Raw genomic sequence first — 18,129 nt, 5'->3', positions numbered from 1 at the left:
AAACCCACTTCTTATTAGCATAAAGTAAAAGCTATGGTTGCTAATTAAACTAATACCTTAAGTGTTATCTCCCTCTGTAGCGTTTGCAGTGACTCCTCTGAAAGGCCAGCATTTGTGGGACTAGAGAAGCTGGCTGAAAAGCCAGCGTGCTTTCCATACCTGCATGAGGTGGAATTCAGGCTGCCATTCCAGTCAATTGGAATTTTGAAATTTACTTCATTGGACTTAGGAATTTGGCCACCTTCAATGACCCTATCTATGCCCTGGTGTTATGTTCCTATTTTCTCTATTTATCAAGACAATTTATTACAGTATGTTTATTCTGGTACCTATACATCATATGTGTTTTAAGATTCCCAACGTTTCTTTGTATGTAAGAAGAAACACAGTAAAATTTATGATTAAAGAAACAATGCAATAAAATACAGTATCTTAGTTTTCACATTTCATTTTAAAAATAAGGTTTCATCTAAGATGGTCTCATTGACTTGAATGGAGCAGTTGGCATGAAAAACCAAATGATGGTTGGGTTTCCACTTCACATTTTAATTAGAAATTCTCACTGCTTATTTTAAGTACTCCTAAGTCATGCACTGGAGTATAACTTGGTAGGGTGTCTTTTAACATCAGTCGTTCATTTTTATATTTGGAATTGTACTGTGCCATAAAATTTCTGATTTAAGAGGTGCTTTTTTTTAGTATAAGCATGTTACTTCTGATCATTCTTTATGATCACAGCAAATTATTGATACACAGTTTAGAACAGTTATTTCTTTTTTTAAAAAAAGCTACCAGTTTATTGAAATATTTCAGAAGAGATGCCGCTGTTGTGATATTGTGTTTCATTTTGTAATCCCATCTGCTGCTTAGGCCAGATATGCATTTTCTGGATGCAATCTGTTGGTTTCCAATGGTTTACTACATGGTGGGCTCTATCGACAAGTAGGTGAAATAACTGTTAGAAAACCTAACATTGTAGTGCTCAGTGGTTTGTGTGTGTTGTCATTGCATGTTTAAGTGTGTGTTGTATTTGAAGATGAACTTTTTGCATGCGTGGTTTGTGTTTGTGTACTGTAATTTGGGATTTCAAATTTCTGACTTGTAAAGGATATCATTAGTGAAAAGTGTGACAGGGAACACAGGTTAATATCTTCAAAAAGTTAAAATTAACACTTCCTTAGTTGCATTAAGATGTTTCTGCAAATTGCCAGATTATAGCCTTGATTCTAATGTCGTTCTGTATTTAGTTATAATTTGTTTGGATTACTGACTGGGGCTGATAGCTGCAGAATGTAGACAGTCTGGAATGTGTCCAGCAGTCTTCAGCTACTGCTACTTAAACTATCGCCTACCTCTACATTTCTGTCTTCACCTATGCTAACATGTGTTTGCATATGTAGGTTTAGCAACATAGATTTAATGTAAAACTCAGGCAGAAATAAGAGAATAGCAAGGGCTCACTGCCATTTTAGTAAACTCCTGTGTATGGAGTGTCAATTTAGAGAAGAAAATGGTTTGCTTTACTACATTGCTAATATTGAGTTGGGGCTACAAGCCCGTAATACTTATTCCCCAAGTAGAAAACAAAATCATTATTTCCTACTGTGAAATAACAGAATCCAGTTTTTCTATGAGAATTCTGGAGAGTCAACATTTCTCCATCTCAACCTGTTGTAACAAGGGCTTTAAAACTACTTACAGTAGTGATACAGTTACAAATTTACCTTGGTGATGCATAGTCATTGTGAGATTTGCAAAGAATCTACAGGAATGTTTTTCACCTTCTGCATTTTTCCTCTAAACCAACAGTGTCTCACGTTGTTAATATCTACTACTTTCTTAACTCTTTATTCCAAAAAATTATAAAAAGAATTCATACCAGCAGAGTAATTGAATTGACTCACAGTATCCAAAACCACCCATAGATGTTAAACTAGTTTTTTTGAACATGGAAAATAAAACTAAATTAAGTTTACTGAGTTTATTTCAAAAAGAAATTCACCAGAGCCCTCCCTATAAGTGTTCTGTTTTCAGAACCGAGTACATAAATAAAATTAAGTGTGTAGTCTTTGAAATAAATCTTTGAAACGCAGAATTCTAGAGTTTAAAGTAATACTAGCATGAACTTCTGCATTTCTTCTGACAATACAATCACTTCAATTCCTGGTGCAATAAGCGATCATATCTGGGGGGGGGGGGGGAGTGTTGACATCTTTTCATCAATAACAATGCTTTTAACAATGTAATTCATACTTATCATGTACAAGTAATGGAAGTTTACCGTCCTTAGCTAAGAACAATAATGTAAAATATGAGAAGCTTCCTTTGTTATTTAATGAGTATAGAATACATTCCCAAAGTACCACCTCCTACCTTTAAGTATCTAATCTATTTGTCATTTGATCACCTGGCATAAAATGTCATCACCTTAGAAAGAAAACTACCAAAGGACTTACTCTCTTTTACCACTCCAGTATTAAAAGTGGGTGGCCTGCAGAAAAATAGCTTTACCAAAATTCATAGATGGCATGAACTTTGTTACAATATGTCGTTGAGTAGTAGATACCTGTTCTACAGTCTTCAGGTAAAAATTATTTGAGAACTGTAACTGAACAGATTTCACAGTTGTGTAGAAATCTATTCAGTATTAAGAAAGCTATAGCTAGAGGTACTAGAGAACTAGAATTATAATACTTCTAAACCAACATTTTTTAAATTCTCCACAAATCAGCTGAATGTAACTGCTAAAATAATAGCTGTTGAGCTTGTGAAATGTTGAAATGCAGAAAAGCTGCGCCTTTCAGAATATGCTGCTGTGTTCAAGAATCAGCTGGGAGACCAAAAAAGCAGAAGTAGATTGCTCAGAGAAAGTTTAGAGTTCTACTTGTGCACTGAAGTTTTTAATATAGCTCATATAAAATACAGCCTGTCTTTTGTTGTAGTAAACCATCACTGTTATTGCACAGTTTCAAAAATAATTATATTATGTATTTGTTTTGGAAGAATATGTATAAAACGTAACAACAACAAAAAAAAAAACAAACCACAAATTTGTAGAGATTTCCTCACTCAAAATTTCAAAAATAGTTTATATTAGGTTACATAAACTTAAGAAGATCATTACTGAAAAAAACCCACTGTATCAGGACAATTAAGACTTAATTAATTTTACAGATTGCCAAATAAGAAGCAATTACAATGACAAAATAGCTTTTCACCTTGGAAGTAAACAGAATGATGCAAAAATTTAGTTTTCCGGGTTCCCTTGGAAACAAGAAAGTCACCCTTTCTTCTTATTTTCACTTACTTAAAAATTGCTAGGTTCCTAGCAGTCTTTATCATTATGGAAAACATACTTTCTAAACTTTTCAAGAAGTGCTTGGCTTCTATGGAAAATATTATCGTTAAAACAACTGGAAGATGCTTCATTTGGCAAACAGAACTATAATGCCTGATGAGAACTGTAACTCAGCTGTCTGTGTGTGTTTTCTATGGTCAGGCTTCACAGGGAACAGTGTCCAGCGGCATGCAAAGTTTTATTGATGTACAGCTGCTCCTAAAAGCATCAGGAGAACCCTACAACTCATATATTAACCTAAAAGAGGAATGCATTAAATGTCCTGGTAGAACATTTATCAGCATTTTGAAACTGAAATAAAAGGTGGGGAAGAGCAACCCAAAGCATTTATTTGGGTCTGTTTATTGCCAAAAGTAACTAAAGTGAAGCAAGTTCTTGCTGCATGTAAGGACATAAAATAAGCCTTATGTTAAAAGCTTATTTTAAAAAGCTGAAATGTATCATTTTAGCAAAAGGAGAGGGACTGTAACAACCTACTGATGTGTATTTTGTATGACTTCAAGGAAAATAATTATTCATATGCTGTTCTATCAATTAATTGAGATTATGTAATTGCTATAGATTATATCGGAAATTATGATACATACATGGAGATGAAGGGAACCAGCAACTCACCCTGTGATCTGCAAATTCCAGCCATCCCTAATCTTTTAAGTGTTCCATGCTTAAGTTGCTTGTTTCTTTCTCCCTCTTTTTCTTCACAAAAGCCTAGATGACTTACTAAGATGTGGGGTCACCTTTGCAGCTAACATGGTGGTGGTGGACAAAGAAAGTACAATGAGTGCCGAGGAGGACTACATGGCAGATGCTAAGACTATTGTAAATGTTCAAACACTCTTTAGGTAATTCATTTTTGCGTTCTATCTGTACATCCTCATCAATCGTGAAATATGTAATGCCTTTGTTACTCAGGTAAGAAATTATTTCTTTTTCTTCCTTCTACTTACATTTTCCCTTATATGAATTTGTGTCTTACATGGGCAAACCTTTTTCCACCCTGCTTAGCGGTACACTCAGAATCCCGAGGTATTCTTCTGAAATCTCAGATAAAATTCTGCAAATCCCCAAACTGGATGATCATTTAAAAAGTCAACTGTCAGGTTTGGAGGAAGGAAAACAAAGCCACTCTTAAAGACTTAGAACCAAATATAGTTGTGAAAAGAATTTTTTCCTCTGTGCAGCAGCCTTTCACGGTAATTCTAAAGCCAGTATGTAAAGCAGATCCTTCTAATGCTGAAAGGTAAGGAATGCATCACTGGAGTTAGTAGTAAGGGTTCATACTTGGAATATTTAGTTTTGAACAAAAGTTAGGTTTTTAGGCACATATATGCAACATTACATATGACAACTACATACTAAGAGTCGTAAAAGAATAACTGAAAGCAGAGTGAAAAAATTACTAGTCTAATAAAGAGGCTGAGAAGGCAGTGCTGTGATGAAGGGCTAAACACTCTGAGATTTCCTCTTCATTTGAGAACCTCTCCTGATTAAAGCCTCGCTTTGTGTTAAATACCTGGATTCAACAGGTAGCAAAAGATAGATGTCTCTTCAAACTGTGAAAAAAGGTCTTATTTGCTTAGAGAACTAAACACACGACGCAGTGAGCTATGAAATGCTTCGCTGAAATGGGGCTTAAGCCGAGTGCTTCCTGCTGGTCGTTCTAGTAAGACCTGGACAAAAGTCTGTCCTTCCCTAGAGGATTCAGTATCATTCACCATTGCTGCCCTTTCATGTGTCAAGCCTTCCGCTTAAGACCAGAAGGAGGTGCATAGTAAAGGTCTGTCAAAAATCTGTCAGTGTTTTAGAAAGCTGAGCTCATTAAAACACAGGTATTTCAATGGGGATTTTCTTTTAATGCAACGGTGTGTGAGAATGCAGTTAAACGCTGTTAGAGCTGGTGTGTGTGCTAAAAACAGGCAAAATCTACATTACACAAGAAACTTAAGTTGTGTCTTTTTCTAACAGAGTTTTTGAATTTGTACCCAATACTAGTACAGGTATGCGTGTTTCATAATCACACCTAAATTTAACCTAGAAACTGTAATTGAACTTAATCTGTGCATCATTCAAGTTACTCTTAATTATATTGTGCTAGGGTATCTCACTGAGGTTTTGACATAGGCCACTTAAAGTTTTCAGAAATACATTTTATCCCTAAATTCAAATCAGAAAAATTAGTTGAATGAAAACTGAAACTTATAAAGCACTAGTTTATTTTTCCTGTAGTATTGTTCTACTTTGTAAAATACTTTCTAAAAAAACGCAAAAAAAACCAAAAGAAAAAAGATCATAGTAGTACACTACGTACCATAGGTGTCCAACTAGAACAACTTCCTATATAATGATTCAGTTGTCTTGCACAATGCTAACAACTAGGTGGCAGCTTTAACTCATGTATAAATTATATGTATCTGGTTCAGCATAATTTTAAGACTGCATGGTACATTTTACACATATCAAAATTGATCAGAATAAATCTCTTGGTCTAAGTCTTCACAATGCTTTCCCAGAAAACTTCTAAACTTTCACAGTAGTGAAAATATTGGAATATTTATTATAATAATATAGTAAATATATTGAAAAATAGTGAAAATATAGAATATAGTGTATTCTATACTTTTTTCTGATTTTTTTTTCTCCATAGAACACGTACAATAATTTCACTTTATTTTTATATTATGTAAAAATTGTAGAAATCAGTAAGCTTTGGGAAGAGGCAAAAGGTAGTGGCATTTACCTGTTCCACAGAATAAATGTCAGTCATTGTGCCAAGGTAAATACTTTGTAAATGAACCCTAAAAATATGTTTTTTAAAAAAAGTGTGCTGCTGTACCCTCTGGCCTTGGTTGCCAGTTCTCATATACTTGCTCTGACATTATTCCCTGGTTTACATAAATTCGTAAGCTTGCTTTGCCAGAAGAGTGTGTCCCCCACACCTTAGAAGACAGGTGCATTATTTATAACGACAAGGTTATTAGCACCTTATAGGTTAAAAACTGTTCCATACCAATTAAAACTGTGACACAACACTAGCTTATCTGACTTAATTATGGCTAAAAGGAGTACAGAAGTGTGACTCAAATGGTCACACTGACTAAAAAAGGAAAACTTCAATCCTTGGGATGGGAAAAAACAGGTTAGCGTCGTTTAAAAGTACAAGAGGAGATTACTAGGTTTGGACTGTGTCCTGGAGATGCTTTCCACTTCTTCACGTGAAACATGAACCCGACTGTTGAGTCCCTGCTGACAGCTGCGAGTCCACCTCGGCAAAACAGTGAGTCTGTACTAGAACAAGTGTTTGTATTTACTCTTGCTTTCTATTACTTTCTATTTAATTTTCTAAATAATTTCTATTCATTAACAGCTCAGGTAATTAAACATTGGTGTTTGGGAGGCCCTGTTTTTCAGTTTTTTAGTAGCTTAAATCTTGAAGGCTATGTTTGAAATACTGCAAGAAGCCTACTGACAGCAGCACACCCAAGAAGTCAATAGCTTGGCTGGTGTCTAGCAGCCAGCACCAATTTACATTTAAATCAAATGAGATGTTATGGTGCCATTACCTTATTTTCTTGGTATATCTCTTTGCTTTGGCAAAGAACTAAATGCATCTCTTGCTTGTCTGATTCCCAAACACTGGTGCAACAGCAACCCATGTCTTCCATCAGACTGGTTAGGGCTTTCTCTGCCCCATCCAGTCCTTTTTTACCAGAATAGGATAAAGAGAGGGATCTTTGCACAGAAGTCACCTCCTCTGGTGCTGAAAGCTTTCAGGCAGCGTGCCTTACACCCAGGGCAAGAGGCAATCTCGCCCTGACTGCCTGGAAAGTTATTGCCTCCGATTCCCCTGAAAGGCACGCTCAAGTGAAGTAGGGATTTTACCAAGACCAGGTTTGAAACTGACTTCCTAATACGAATCAGTTTTTGTATCTTGGTAGTAAACTAAACCCATCTTTAACAGAAACCTAGTGACCTGCATTTTTTCATTTAAGTTGTGTGTATTTTATAATTAGATCAGCTTCTAATTTCCTGTTACTCTTAGTTCTGAACGTTTTGTTGTTATTTTTCAAATATGAATGTCTGTCCTTTAATGCAGCAATGTGAGAGAATTTCCAGCCAGCAGAAACTTAAGTAATTCTATGCTACCTGACACAGAAATAATGCAGAGGAAATTTACGCTTCTTCCTCAGAACTTTAACACGTTTGTTAAGCTACTTAATAAGTACAAGTTCATACCTACAAGTGTGATATTACTGGGATTTATTTTTTTTTTTCAGTTTTCACAAACACTTCATAGGTTTTTATAACACACAGCACGCAAGCAAAGACGTACCACAGTTGCCTCTCAAGGGTGTGGTTATAGTTATTATATAGGTATTTAACCTATGCATGCAGACTCCATTCCCTAAGTGCCTAATCTTTGGTAGGCCATAAGCAGACTTTGTATAACAACACTGCACCACTCAGAGTTTGTATCAAAATCTGACTGTAAGAGCTAAAAAGGTACAGAAATTTCTGAGCAGGTACAATGCCTTTCAAACTACAGTGTACACAAATGGTTACTGTTCAGTGATTCACGTTCTCAACCACTTTGCCAAGTTTGGTTTTCCTCATAAAATCACATTTAATATTTGGTTTTTCACAGTGACATGATAGCTGCTAACATTAGAATGGCTAGCATTTCTGCCATCATATGTTCAGAACATGTTTGGGATCGTGTGGACATTACCAGTCTACGTTTTGCGTCCACAGACCTGGGGTTGTATTGCAATAATATGTCATTGATGCATACTGACAGATAGTTTTGACAGATGTTTCTCCACCTTCCTCTCTGTTTGAATTGCCATTTCAGTGAAGTCTCTCCATACAAAAATGAGGGGAAAAGACTAAAGACTTGCGAAAAGGTGTATTGGATTCCATCTGACACTAATTTACTAAATTCAGCTTTCAAGAAAGCCACTATAATTTTTATCTGAATGAAACAAGCCACATTAATGATGTCATTTGTACTACAATTACCGATTGTCACGTGTAGCTAAGTACTTTCACAATCAGCAAAACGGATTACAAAAGCACATTTCAGTTTCTGATGCTAATCTGTCAGTAATGATCAATCTCAAATAATAATAATCTGAGTTCTATTCCAAGTTTTTTAGTATTTGCATTTCATAAACTGCAGATTTCTTTCTAGTTCTTAGGGCTGTGAGGACTGGGGCGGGGCTTTTTAGTCTGCTTCATGAAAACCTGTGTAATTCAGCCAGATCAAAGTTAAGCTTTCTTCACTGTTTTTTGTTATTGGAAATCTGAATTGGTATTAATTTATAAATATTATTTTGTATATATAAATATTTCACGTGAGAACATAAGTATACATAAGCATTCATTTTCTCAGCAACTCCCAAGAAGTGTCAATTTTTGTCTATGTTGCTCAGTCTGTGGACACAGCATACAAACAGAACTAAAACTAAAAATAAAAATTAAACTGAAAGATCACATAAGCCAGTTCTTATAAAATGGTAGTTTACATGAAACCAGATACTAAGTACAGCCTGTACAGTTTTGCATTTTTTGTTGTTCCCTACAAATTTGTGTCATTTTAGAAATTACTAAATACAATCTCTGGTAACGAAATGAAATGTTTCCTTTCTAGCTTTAACGTATTTTATAAGCTCAACCTTTGAACGTGTTTTTTCTTCTTTTTGAATTCTACGGAGAATGTTTTGTAGTTCTGCTATTATACCAGCATTTCATTGTGCTAAATAACACCACAGCTTTCAGGAACTTCATTTAAAAACATGGGCATGGGCACAAGATACAGCAGCATTATATAGAGCCTTCCATTTGTGAATTCTTACTAGAGGTATAACTGTTACATTCTTTTAAAATACAGGTTGTTCTCAAGCCTAAGCATTATCACGGAACTAACTCACCCAGCCAATATGAGATTCATGCAGTTCAGAGCCAAAGACTGCTATTCTCTTGCTCTATCCAAATTAGAAAAGGTAAGGAGATTTGCCTCCCCCTACCCCCAACCGAAGTGTTATCATTTTAGCATTTTGTCTGATTTTGTAACAATGCTTTCAAAACATTCTGAAACAGTGAAATCATTTTATGGTCACAGAGCTAATGTAAAAGATTATTTTTTGCAGATTCTACCATCATTTAAGAATGAAGTTTAATACTATATTGTAAAGTGATGGAACTCAAATCAATCCACCAATGGTGTGGTGGAATTTTCTCAAGGAAAACTGAGTATTTTTGGATGACTGAATATTTAGAGCTAGTATGGTTTTCCAGGAGGCTGCCACAGGCAATTAATGTGGAAAATATTTTTATTGAGTAAACACTTAAGATATTTACAGCTTTTATTATAATGTATTTTTTATTCCAAATCACTTTAAAGGGACTATAGTTAAATACTCTGAATTCATTTCCATGTATCCGTATGGGGTGTTTGCATTAACTGTGACAGTTTGAGAAGAGCAATTGTGCTCTGTCGAGGGGCAGTGCCAGTGATGGTAAGGATAGTACCACTACTTAAATGCTAGATAAAAACCTTCATATTCTATACATTTTAGTGCACATGTTGGCATTTTCAAGCTGTGGAATAGGGAGGCTATACGGAGATAAGTCTAATTTAATCTGTTTGTCCAAAATACTGTTGCTAAAATACTAGAGGGAACATACAAAGTAACATTGTGCAGCTGTTTAACTTGGTTAAGTTTGAGGGCAATTCTCTTTTTTTACAGATCTTCATTTTGATCTGACCTACCTACTTATGCAGCCCACAAAACTTAATGGTATCACTTTCATGATCTTTCAGGCTGTTTTCTGAGGTTATAAGACAATATCACTGGGCCAGTCTTCAAGGACAGAGAGATCTTTCACTCCAGTCGTCTTTTTTCCCCCTTGTTATCAGTCTAGGTTCTCTTGTGTAGCCCCCCAGTCTCTTCACCTCAGATATCTTGCATATCTTGGCAAATTTGAATTAATGCTAAAGTCATTGTCATTCTACAGAATTAGCACATAATTCCCATTTCCTAGCTGTACAGTAAATTTTCTGGATTTTGGCGATTTCAGATATTTCACTGAATTTCAGATATTTCACTATTTACTGTATATTGTTGACATCGCTTATTTTATTATATATTTAATGGAAAACAAACTTTACATACAAACTTATCTTCATGGGCCAGCTCCCAGTTTCTTCAACAAGAATCGAATTCTGCAAAAATTTAGCCTATCTAGGTGAGATAGGGTAAGTGTAGAAGTCAAATCTTTTACTCAGTTGACTATCATGTTTACATTTCAGCCACAAGATGTAAATACCTGGGTCAGCTTTTGTGATTTATTGACCTTTGTCTGAAACAGGACAAAGGCTTAATTGTATTTAGGGGGTATTCTGGTAAGCACATAAAATGGAGAACTGTGAGAAAGCTAGACAAAAGCTGTTACACAAAAAGAGGAGCAGTTTGCAGTGGGAGGCACATTGTCATTTGGGTTATGCCGTTCCCACTGTCCATTAAGGGTTGCACCTGTGGTTCTTCCGTTTTAGTACTCCCTCTCTTAACGATAACTTCAGGAGGAATAAGCTGGCACTGGCTGGAATCACACATTGACATTTTATTCAGGGCAGCAAGTGCCAACATCTGGATGGTGTCTTCACGACGATGTTCCAACCTAACTTACTTCCTTGGTGTGCTATAACTGACAGCAATTTTTACTTTTTTTAGAGCATATTCCCTTAATTCACATAGTTTGGTGATAAGGGGAGATAAGACTAGTAACAGCTTTACTAGTGTGTGGTGTCTACAGTTGCTTTTGGAATACTCTGTGGGCTGTAGCCTGTCTACTTCAATGCAGCGAAACCAGCATTTTTATCTCTGTTCTCTTTATTGCTTTATATAGGCTCATTCATTTTTCCAGCAAAGGTTCTGGAAATTGTTAGAAATATTATAACTTCTTCCCTATCCTTATTAATCTACTGCGCAAATGCAGAATTGTGAATATAGATTGGAAGCTGAAGAGTTAATTCTAGCCAAACTACGCTATGCTGAAATAGAGGTGGTAGATAAATTATCTTAAAGAAAGAACATTTTGTTCATTGCTGTTGAAGTTGCCTGCTGTTGATATTTCCCACTCATTTCATCTTAACATTTGCAGGGAGCACTTCACAGGTGGTGCTGTAGCTCATTTGATGTTTCAGAACTCCCTCATGCAAAATGAAAGGCAAATAAAAACTCAAGTAAAAATTATCTAATGCAGTCAAATGTACAGTTTATTATTATCTCTGCATTAAGCACCTCATTTTCAGACAGACTAAAAAATTCAGGCAAGCTGCCTTCAGGTAGCACTGAAACACACATGCAAAATTGACTTTTCAACCTAATGGGCTGCAGAAAAAATATATACAACTCAAAAGTCCATCTGCTGTTGCAGCTGCAACTTTCCTCATTTTAGAGGGAAATAAATCTGAACACCAGGCTCAGCACTGATGTAGGAGAAAGCAATGGCCCTTATTCAACAGGGAAAAGGAAAAATAGAACATGCATGGTCTAAACTTAAAACATGTTCTCCGTTTGTCTTAGGTAAGAAAAAATATGTGATAACCACCCCCTCTTTCTTCAAAGAAAGGGTTTAGAATGTCTTGGATAAAAGAGTCATACTTTAGTTTTCTGTATTATTTTTTAATTTTCCAAGTAAATATTGCAGGTGTCAACTGAAGGATAAACAGTCTAAACCTTTAAGCGATCATTTTAAAACCTGTGCAAATTTCTGTATCTTTCAATCAAACCATTAATACTGTGATTTTTTTATCTTCCACAAGGCTAAGCACATACATGTTAGGTGAGCAGAAATCATCTGGGATGGCCCAGCGTATTTGCGGTGGCATGCACAAAGCCAGGCTGTGGTTTTCGCCTTCAATCAAGGACAGAGCATGCTGTCTCCCTTTGTTTTTAATATTGTTCATTTTTTAAGCAGATTTGAAGTAACATTAAATAATGGCAAGCAGTAATGATATATGGTTATAAAAAATAGATTGGTACCTCTTAATTGGTTTACGTCTCTTTTTAGATGGATCTCTAATGATTTACATCAGCTACAATTCTAAAACTATAGAAATAATAAGCATACACATTTGGCTGTTGAACTGTCAGGTTTTTAGGAAGCTGCTCCAGATCAAAACCAGAAAACTAATCTGTTCTTGCCAAAAAGGTAGAACAGAAGCGCATAGTCCAAAATAATGTAAACTGTTATTGATCCAGAATTCCCTTATGTAAAGAAAAGGACTGTAAAGATGTTTCCATGCCCAGATTTTTGATCAGTCTTGTATCTGACATGGGCAACAACTGACATTTACCAAAACTAACCGTGCACTGTTATAAGCCACTACTTCTGTCACCCTTATATGTTCTTGCATGATCCCCAGCCTACCCACCTCATCCTTGTGTGTTCATTACAGTAATTTTGCAGTTTGTATGCAACAGTTGCAGCCTATCATGGCAGTTCCCATATTACCATCTATATTGGTGGAGAACATCTTAAAATCAACATGGGCCCTAGATCTCTCTCAGCCACCAACAGAGTGGCCAAAACAAGGTTTCACGTTAGTTTGGGGCTGGTGCTTTGTTGGTATCATAGAATTAACTGTTATGAAGGAATAGGTATTTATTTAGAAATAACAAAAACATAAAACCATGATAAAAGAGCCCTAAAAAGGTTTTAACACAAAAGACAATGAAATAAACTAAAAATCTTATGAACTTGACCTTCTGGCCAGATGATCTTTAGTATTCTCCCAATATGCAAAGCCAAAAGGAAGTAATTAACTTCAAATTAAATAGCCTATATGGAAGAAGCACATGCTAAGAACATCTCAAAACCACCAGTGTACAGCTGTTATTGCTTAGAAAGAAAGGAGTAAAAGTTCTGAACTTCCTGACTTGAGCAAAGCCACACCCATAGGAAGACTGAGGATGAAGTAAAGATCTCCATCTATTAATAGCTGGGTCTTAAAATGCCATCTATATATGTGAAGTTCTACAAGACACCTTCGTGACATCCTCTTATATTTCTATTCCTAGAAATGATCTATGATTTTCGAATTAATAAGGAAGGGGATATAACTACTTAAAGAAAAAGTATCAGGGAAGGAGCTCCTGGGCATCACACTTACCATGAAATAAAACTGCTGGGGCATTCTGGCACACTTCTGGCTTCCACATCCACAGTATTCTCTGGGAAGTGAAAAGTCTGCAAGTCATAAAGCAGAACTCAAAAGAGATTTGTGAGAAATGCAATTATTACTCAAACACTTTGCATTAAGTAAGAATAAAGGAAAAGCAAGACTGTAATAAGAGATGGAAGGAGACCATATAAGAAATCTAAAATAAAGGGGGAGCATAAACTTCTAAGCTTCCATTTTAAAATAAAACAAATAAGAACTTCCTTATGTTTATCATCAGAATTTTGGATAAGAATCACATTATTCCCCAAGTATCTCTTGCCTTATCCCACCTTTCTTGGCACAAAATCAGAATCTGCTACAAATGTCTCTAAACAGATGGAAGGATAAACATAATGCCTAAGTCACATAATAGGGAGGATAGTCACTTCACAGCCAGTTCCTTATAGTTTATGGCATGAATCTAAAAGGATTTAATGTAGTGTACATTATAATATGCATGTAGTTTTAATGTTGAAGTATTTGTTGTAAAAAAAATCTTGATTTTTTCCCTAATTCACATAAAAGTTTTTATTCTCAATAGCAATTGAAGAAAAGTATCTTCTACTTTGACTGACCGCACCAAAAGAAAAACACTCAAATATATGAGGTCGAACTACAAAAGAAATACAGAAGTTCTTGTTTCTGTGGCTTACAGCAGTAAGCACAATGGTATGCTTGTCTAGGCAAAAGTGTTCTTTCTGCGATTAGACTGCTTGCTGCTTCAACTGTCAGAATGCGCAGCTTGCTAGAAACACCCCTTTGCTGCTCAGCCATCAAAGCACACACGTGTGTGTGCATGTGTGCCAGAGCTCCAGTGTATATTTGCATGTGTTTCTCCTAGAGAAGAAACTCTAATACAGGCTAGTAGCATTTGGTCAGAACAGAGAATGTTTGCAGTGAAAAAACCCTGAAATACTAATTATATTTTATTTCCTTAAAATTTTGAATCCCCTTTAAACTGAAGAGACTGACAGAGGTGACTTAAAAATATACAGCAAATAACTTTTTATGAAGGACAGATTGATGTCATATTTTTATCTGGGGCGGAAATTCTTTTTGTGTGATTTCCTTTTCAGCTCCACTCATATGAGGCCACAGAAATCAACAGGTACTACCAGACTATCCAGCAACGACAAACGGGTTAGTAGGCTACTGTTCAACAAAACCACTAGTTAGAGCAGACTGTTCATTTGCACATCACAGAGTCAGAGCATGACCTCTGGAGGAGGTCGTTTTGCCTAACGTCCCTGCTCAGGCAGGGCCATGTAGAGCCAGTTTCCCAGGACAGTGTCCAGAGGGCTTTTAATTATCTCCAAAGAAGGAGACTCCACAACCTCCCTGGGCAGCTTGTACTGGTGCTCCATCACACTCACAGTAAAAACATGTTTCCTGATGTTTAGAAGGAACTGTTTCAGCTGGTGCCTGCTGTCTCTTGTCCTGTCCTCTAGGCACCACTGGAAAGCGTCTGACTTGTCTTCTCTACACCCTTCCTTCAGGTATTTATACACATTGATGAGATCCTCCCTGTCCCTACTGCTCTCCAGGCTAAACAGTCCCAGCTCTCTTTCAGTCTTTCCTCATAGGACAGATGCTCCAGTCCCTTGACCGTCTTACCAGTGCTTTTCTGGACTACCTCCAGTAGCTCCATCTCTCCTTGTATTGGAGAGCCCAGGACTGGGACACAGTACTCCAGCTGTGGTCTTACTAGTGCTGAGTAATGGGGAAGGATCACCTTCCTCGACCTGCTGGCTGCACTCCTAACACAGTCCAGGACACGGTTAGCCGCCTTCGCCGCAAAGGCGCGTTGCTGGCTTGTGTTCAACTTGGTGTCCACCAGGACCCCGAGGGTCTTGTCCTGCCAAGCTGCTTGCCACCCAGTCAGTCACCAGCATATACTGCTTCGAGATGTGGTGGATGTGTCTCAATTCCAAGACCTGGAACGTTTCTGTACTTTGAGAACATATTATTCTTCATGACATCTCTGAACTGAAAGCTTCATATTTTCTCTCTTCTTAAAATAACAAAATCACTTCCAACCTGTAGTTTTGCTCTCTGATAACTGAAGGAATAGGAGGCACGTTGTGTTCCTCTGCAAGTGAGATGTGGTAAGAGTAAAGTATAACTATAGTTACGTTTTTCTGTGTCCCTTCCCCAGAAGCATCAGAGCAATAAGTTTCTACCCCAGTCTGTGTCTTACCTCGTGTCACATCCTCACGTTCACTGAAAAAACATTTCTTCCCTTTTGCATCAGATTCTGTTCATGTTTCACATTCATTCAGGTCCAGAAAGTCTACTAGGAATGTGAGAGTCCACTGTCAGCAACAGGGAATTGCAACAGGAAAAACAAGAGCTTTGCTCTAAGCACAGTTGAAATCCCTCAATCATTTTTAAAATGATCTGGTAGAATATGCTGCCCATGCAATTTGAGATGTGATGAATGAAACAATATATACATTAAACAAAATCTTTCAACCTGAAAAACTGTAAGTACCCAACAAAGATGCTACATATTTGTAGTAAGGAACTATATTGAGTAAAGGGATTTTACAGTTCAGATCTCTTTCGAGGTAATATGCATTTGATGTTTTTATTATAGTCCTTCCAAAATCAGCACTAAAAGTATTTTATATTTTTTAATTCCTTAACAGAAAGAGCGGGAGAAGGGATCTAATCTGGCATTTATGTTTCGACTGCCATTCGCTGCTGGCAGGGTTTTCAGCATCAGTATGTTGGATACGCTGCTTTATCAGGTACGGTGAAGAATAACGTGACTTACCTTAACACGGACATGCCTTGTTACCACATATGTTATTGTACTTGTTAGACAACCCTGGTTTTCTACATGTAAGCCATTAATGTGCGTCTGCACCAGGAACAAGCAAAGGCAAAAGATAATGGAGCATATTCCACATGACAGTACTGCCTCAGTTGTCAGCCCCAAAATCACCCTGTCCTTGCACAAATTCTGCTGTTAAACGATATACTACTGCTGGTGAATAAGCAGGATAGTTTTGATAAAGCCTACATAAAATACAGATTATACATACTAGTAATACTTGCACTCTGCAACAAAAAGGGCATGCCCATTCCCACAAAGTAGTGTCTCTAACCACAAAAATCAACAGAATTACTTTTATGAGTGATAGTCATCTGCATTTGCTGACAAGAGGCCTCAATTACTTCACTGTGTCCTGTCCTCTTACTCACGTTGACTAGGCCTCCAGGTGACCAGTCATCATACCTTAAAGCAACTCATTCTGGCCCTAACAAGAAATATATGCAGTGGTTACAACAAAGAGATGGTGGGGAAAGAAAAGGCAGCACTGAACCTTGCTGCCCAAGAATCCAGGACAGAGCTCCTCGTGCAAAAAGATAGGATGCTAGTCCATGGGGATAAGGGAAGGGCAGCAGCCTCAGATAGATGAAGAAACAATATATCAGAAAATACGAGGTCAGGGCAAATGAAGGTCGTAGTTGCTGGTTTCAGGGTGAAAAAAAAGTGTAGAACATTGCCCTCGCTTCTCAGCCGTGACCACCTTTCTGCACACCCTGACACATTGGGATGGCCAAGCGGCAGCTGCCAACGCTAGCCTTCAAGGGTCAAGGTGTGCAGAATAAGCAGCCACATCACTGTGACCCATGTAGTCTGCTCTCCTGAGTAGCTACCTACTTTGCCTGTACCTAGAGGTAGGCTGTGGATGCCTTTGTATTCAGACGCTAAACGTTCTTTCAGGGAAATTAGTTTACTTGGTAATTTGGTGCACAAAAGGTATTCTTTTATCTAAATTCTACTTCCAAATAAATTATCTGAGGGCAAATTCCACATAAATAGAAAAAATCCTGAAGCTAAGATTTTCTAAAACAAGTCAGTAATATATAAAAGTCACGTATATGGACAGGTACCAAAAGCAGATTAGCCAACAGGTGTAAAGCCATTTATCAAATTCTAGATGTTTTAGAAATAAATGTATTTGCTTATAAAACATGTTTTTAATCATGTCCCAGAATATCAACATCACATATGGCAAAACTTTTTTAAAAACCATATTTAAGACACCTATATAGAAACAGATCTGTCATCATCAACAATTCCTGCCAGTGCGTAAGTAATTTCAATATTTTATATTTGCTCCTAGACATGATCAGTCATACTATGACTTGACAGAGTAAAACCATTCACCAGGAAGTGTTTAAAGCAACAACAATAAAACCTACACACTCAGTCTCACACAAATTCCACCCATTCTTTCTTTGAACTCCTATTGTTCTGGTGAACTGTCTTTTTCTAGAAGTATCTTTCTTATTCCAAGTTACAAATACTATGACAACAAGTTCCCTCTGTTCTTTTATCCATGGTCACATCCTTTTCTGTACGGCATCTTTTTCTTTTGCATATGAGCAACAGAGGGGTTTCATGTGATGCTTCTTATGTTAGGCCAAAAGAAAAGCCTTTTAATTATCTTTAGGACAGTGACTCAAAAATGAAAACTTGGTCTTGTGACTGCACATGATAATCTTAAATGTTACCTCCAAGATAACAAGTAAG

At 36.8% G+C, this 18,129-nt stretch overlaps 1 protein-coding gene across 1 annotated transcript in view; it reads left to right on the top strand.

Moving 5' to 3' along the window:
• The window catches only part of KCNT2 (potassium sodium-activated channel subfamily T member 2), a 149,447-nt gene that overhangs the window by 109,853 nt on the left and 21,465 nt on the right, over positions 1-18,129 (top strand). Inside the window, 3 exon segments of the mRNA XM_040611123.1 lie at positions 4,066-4,200; positions 9,246-9,357; positions 16,232-16,333. Coding sequence (XP_040467057.1) covers positions 4,066-4,200; positions 9,246-9,357; positions 16,232-16,333 — 349 coding nt within the window.

Source organism: Falco naumanni, chromosome 11 (assembly GCF_017639655.2).
Source record: "Falco naumanni isolate bFalNau1 chromosome 11, bFalNau1.pat, whole genome shotgun sequence".
In the NCBI taxonomy this organism is placed as follows: domain Eukaryota; kingdom Metazoa; phylum Chordata; class Aves; order Falconiformes; family Falconidae; genus Falco; species Falco naumanni.
The sequence above is the reverse complement of the archived record's forward strand: the minus strand, read 5'-3'. Positions and strand labels throughout refer to the sequence as shown.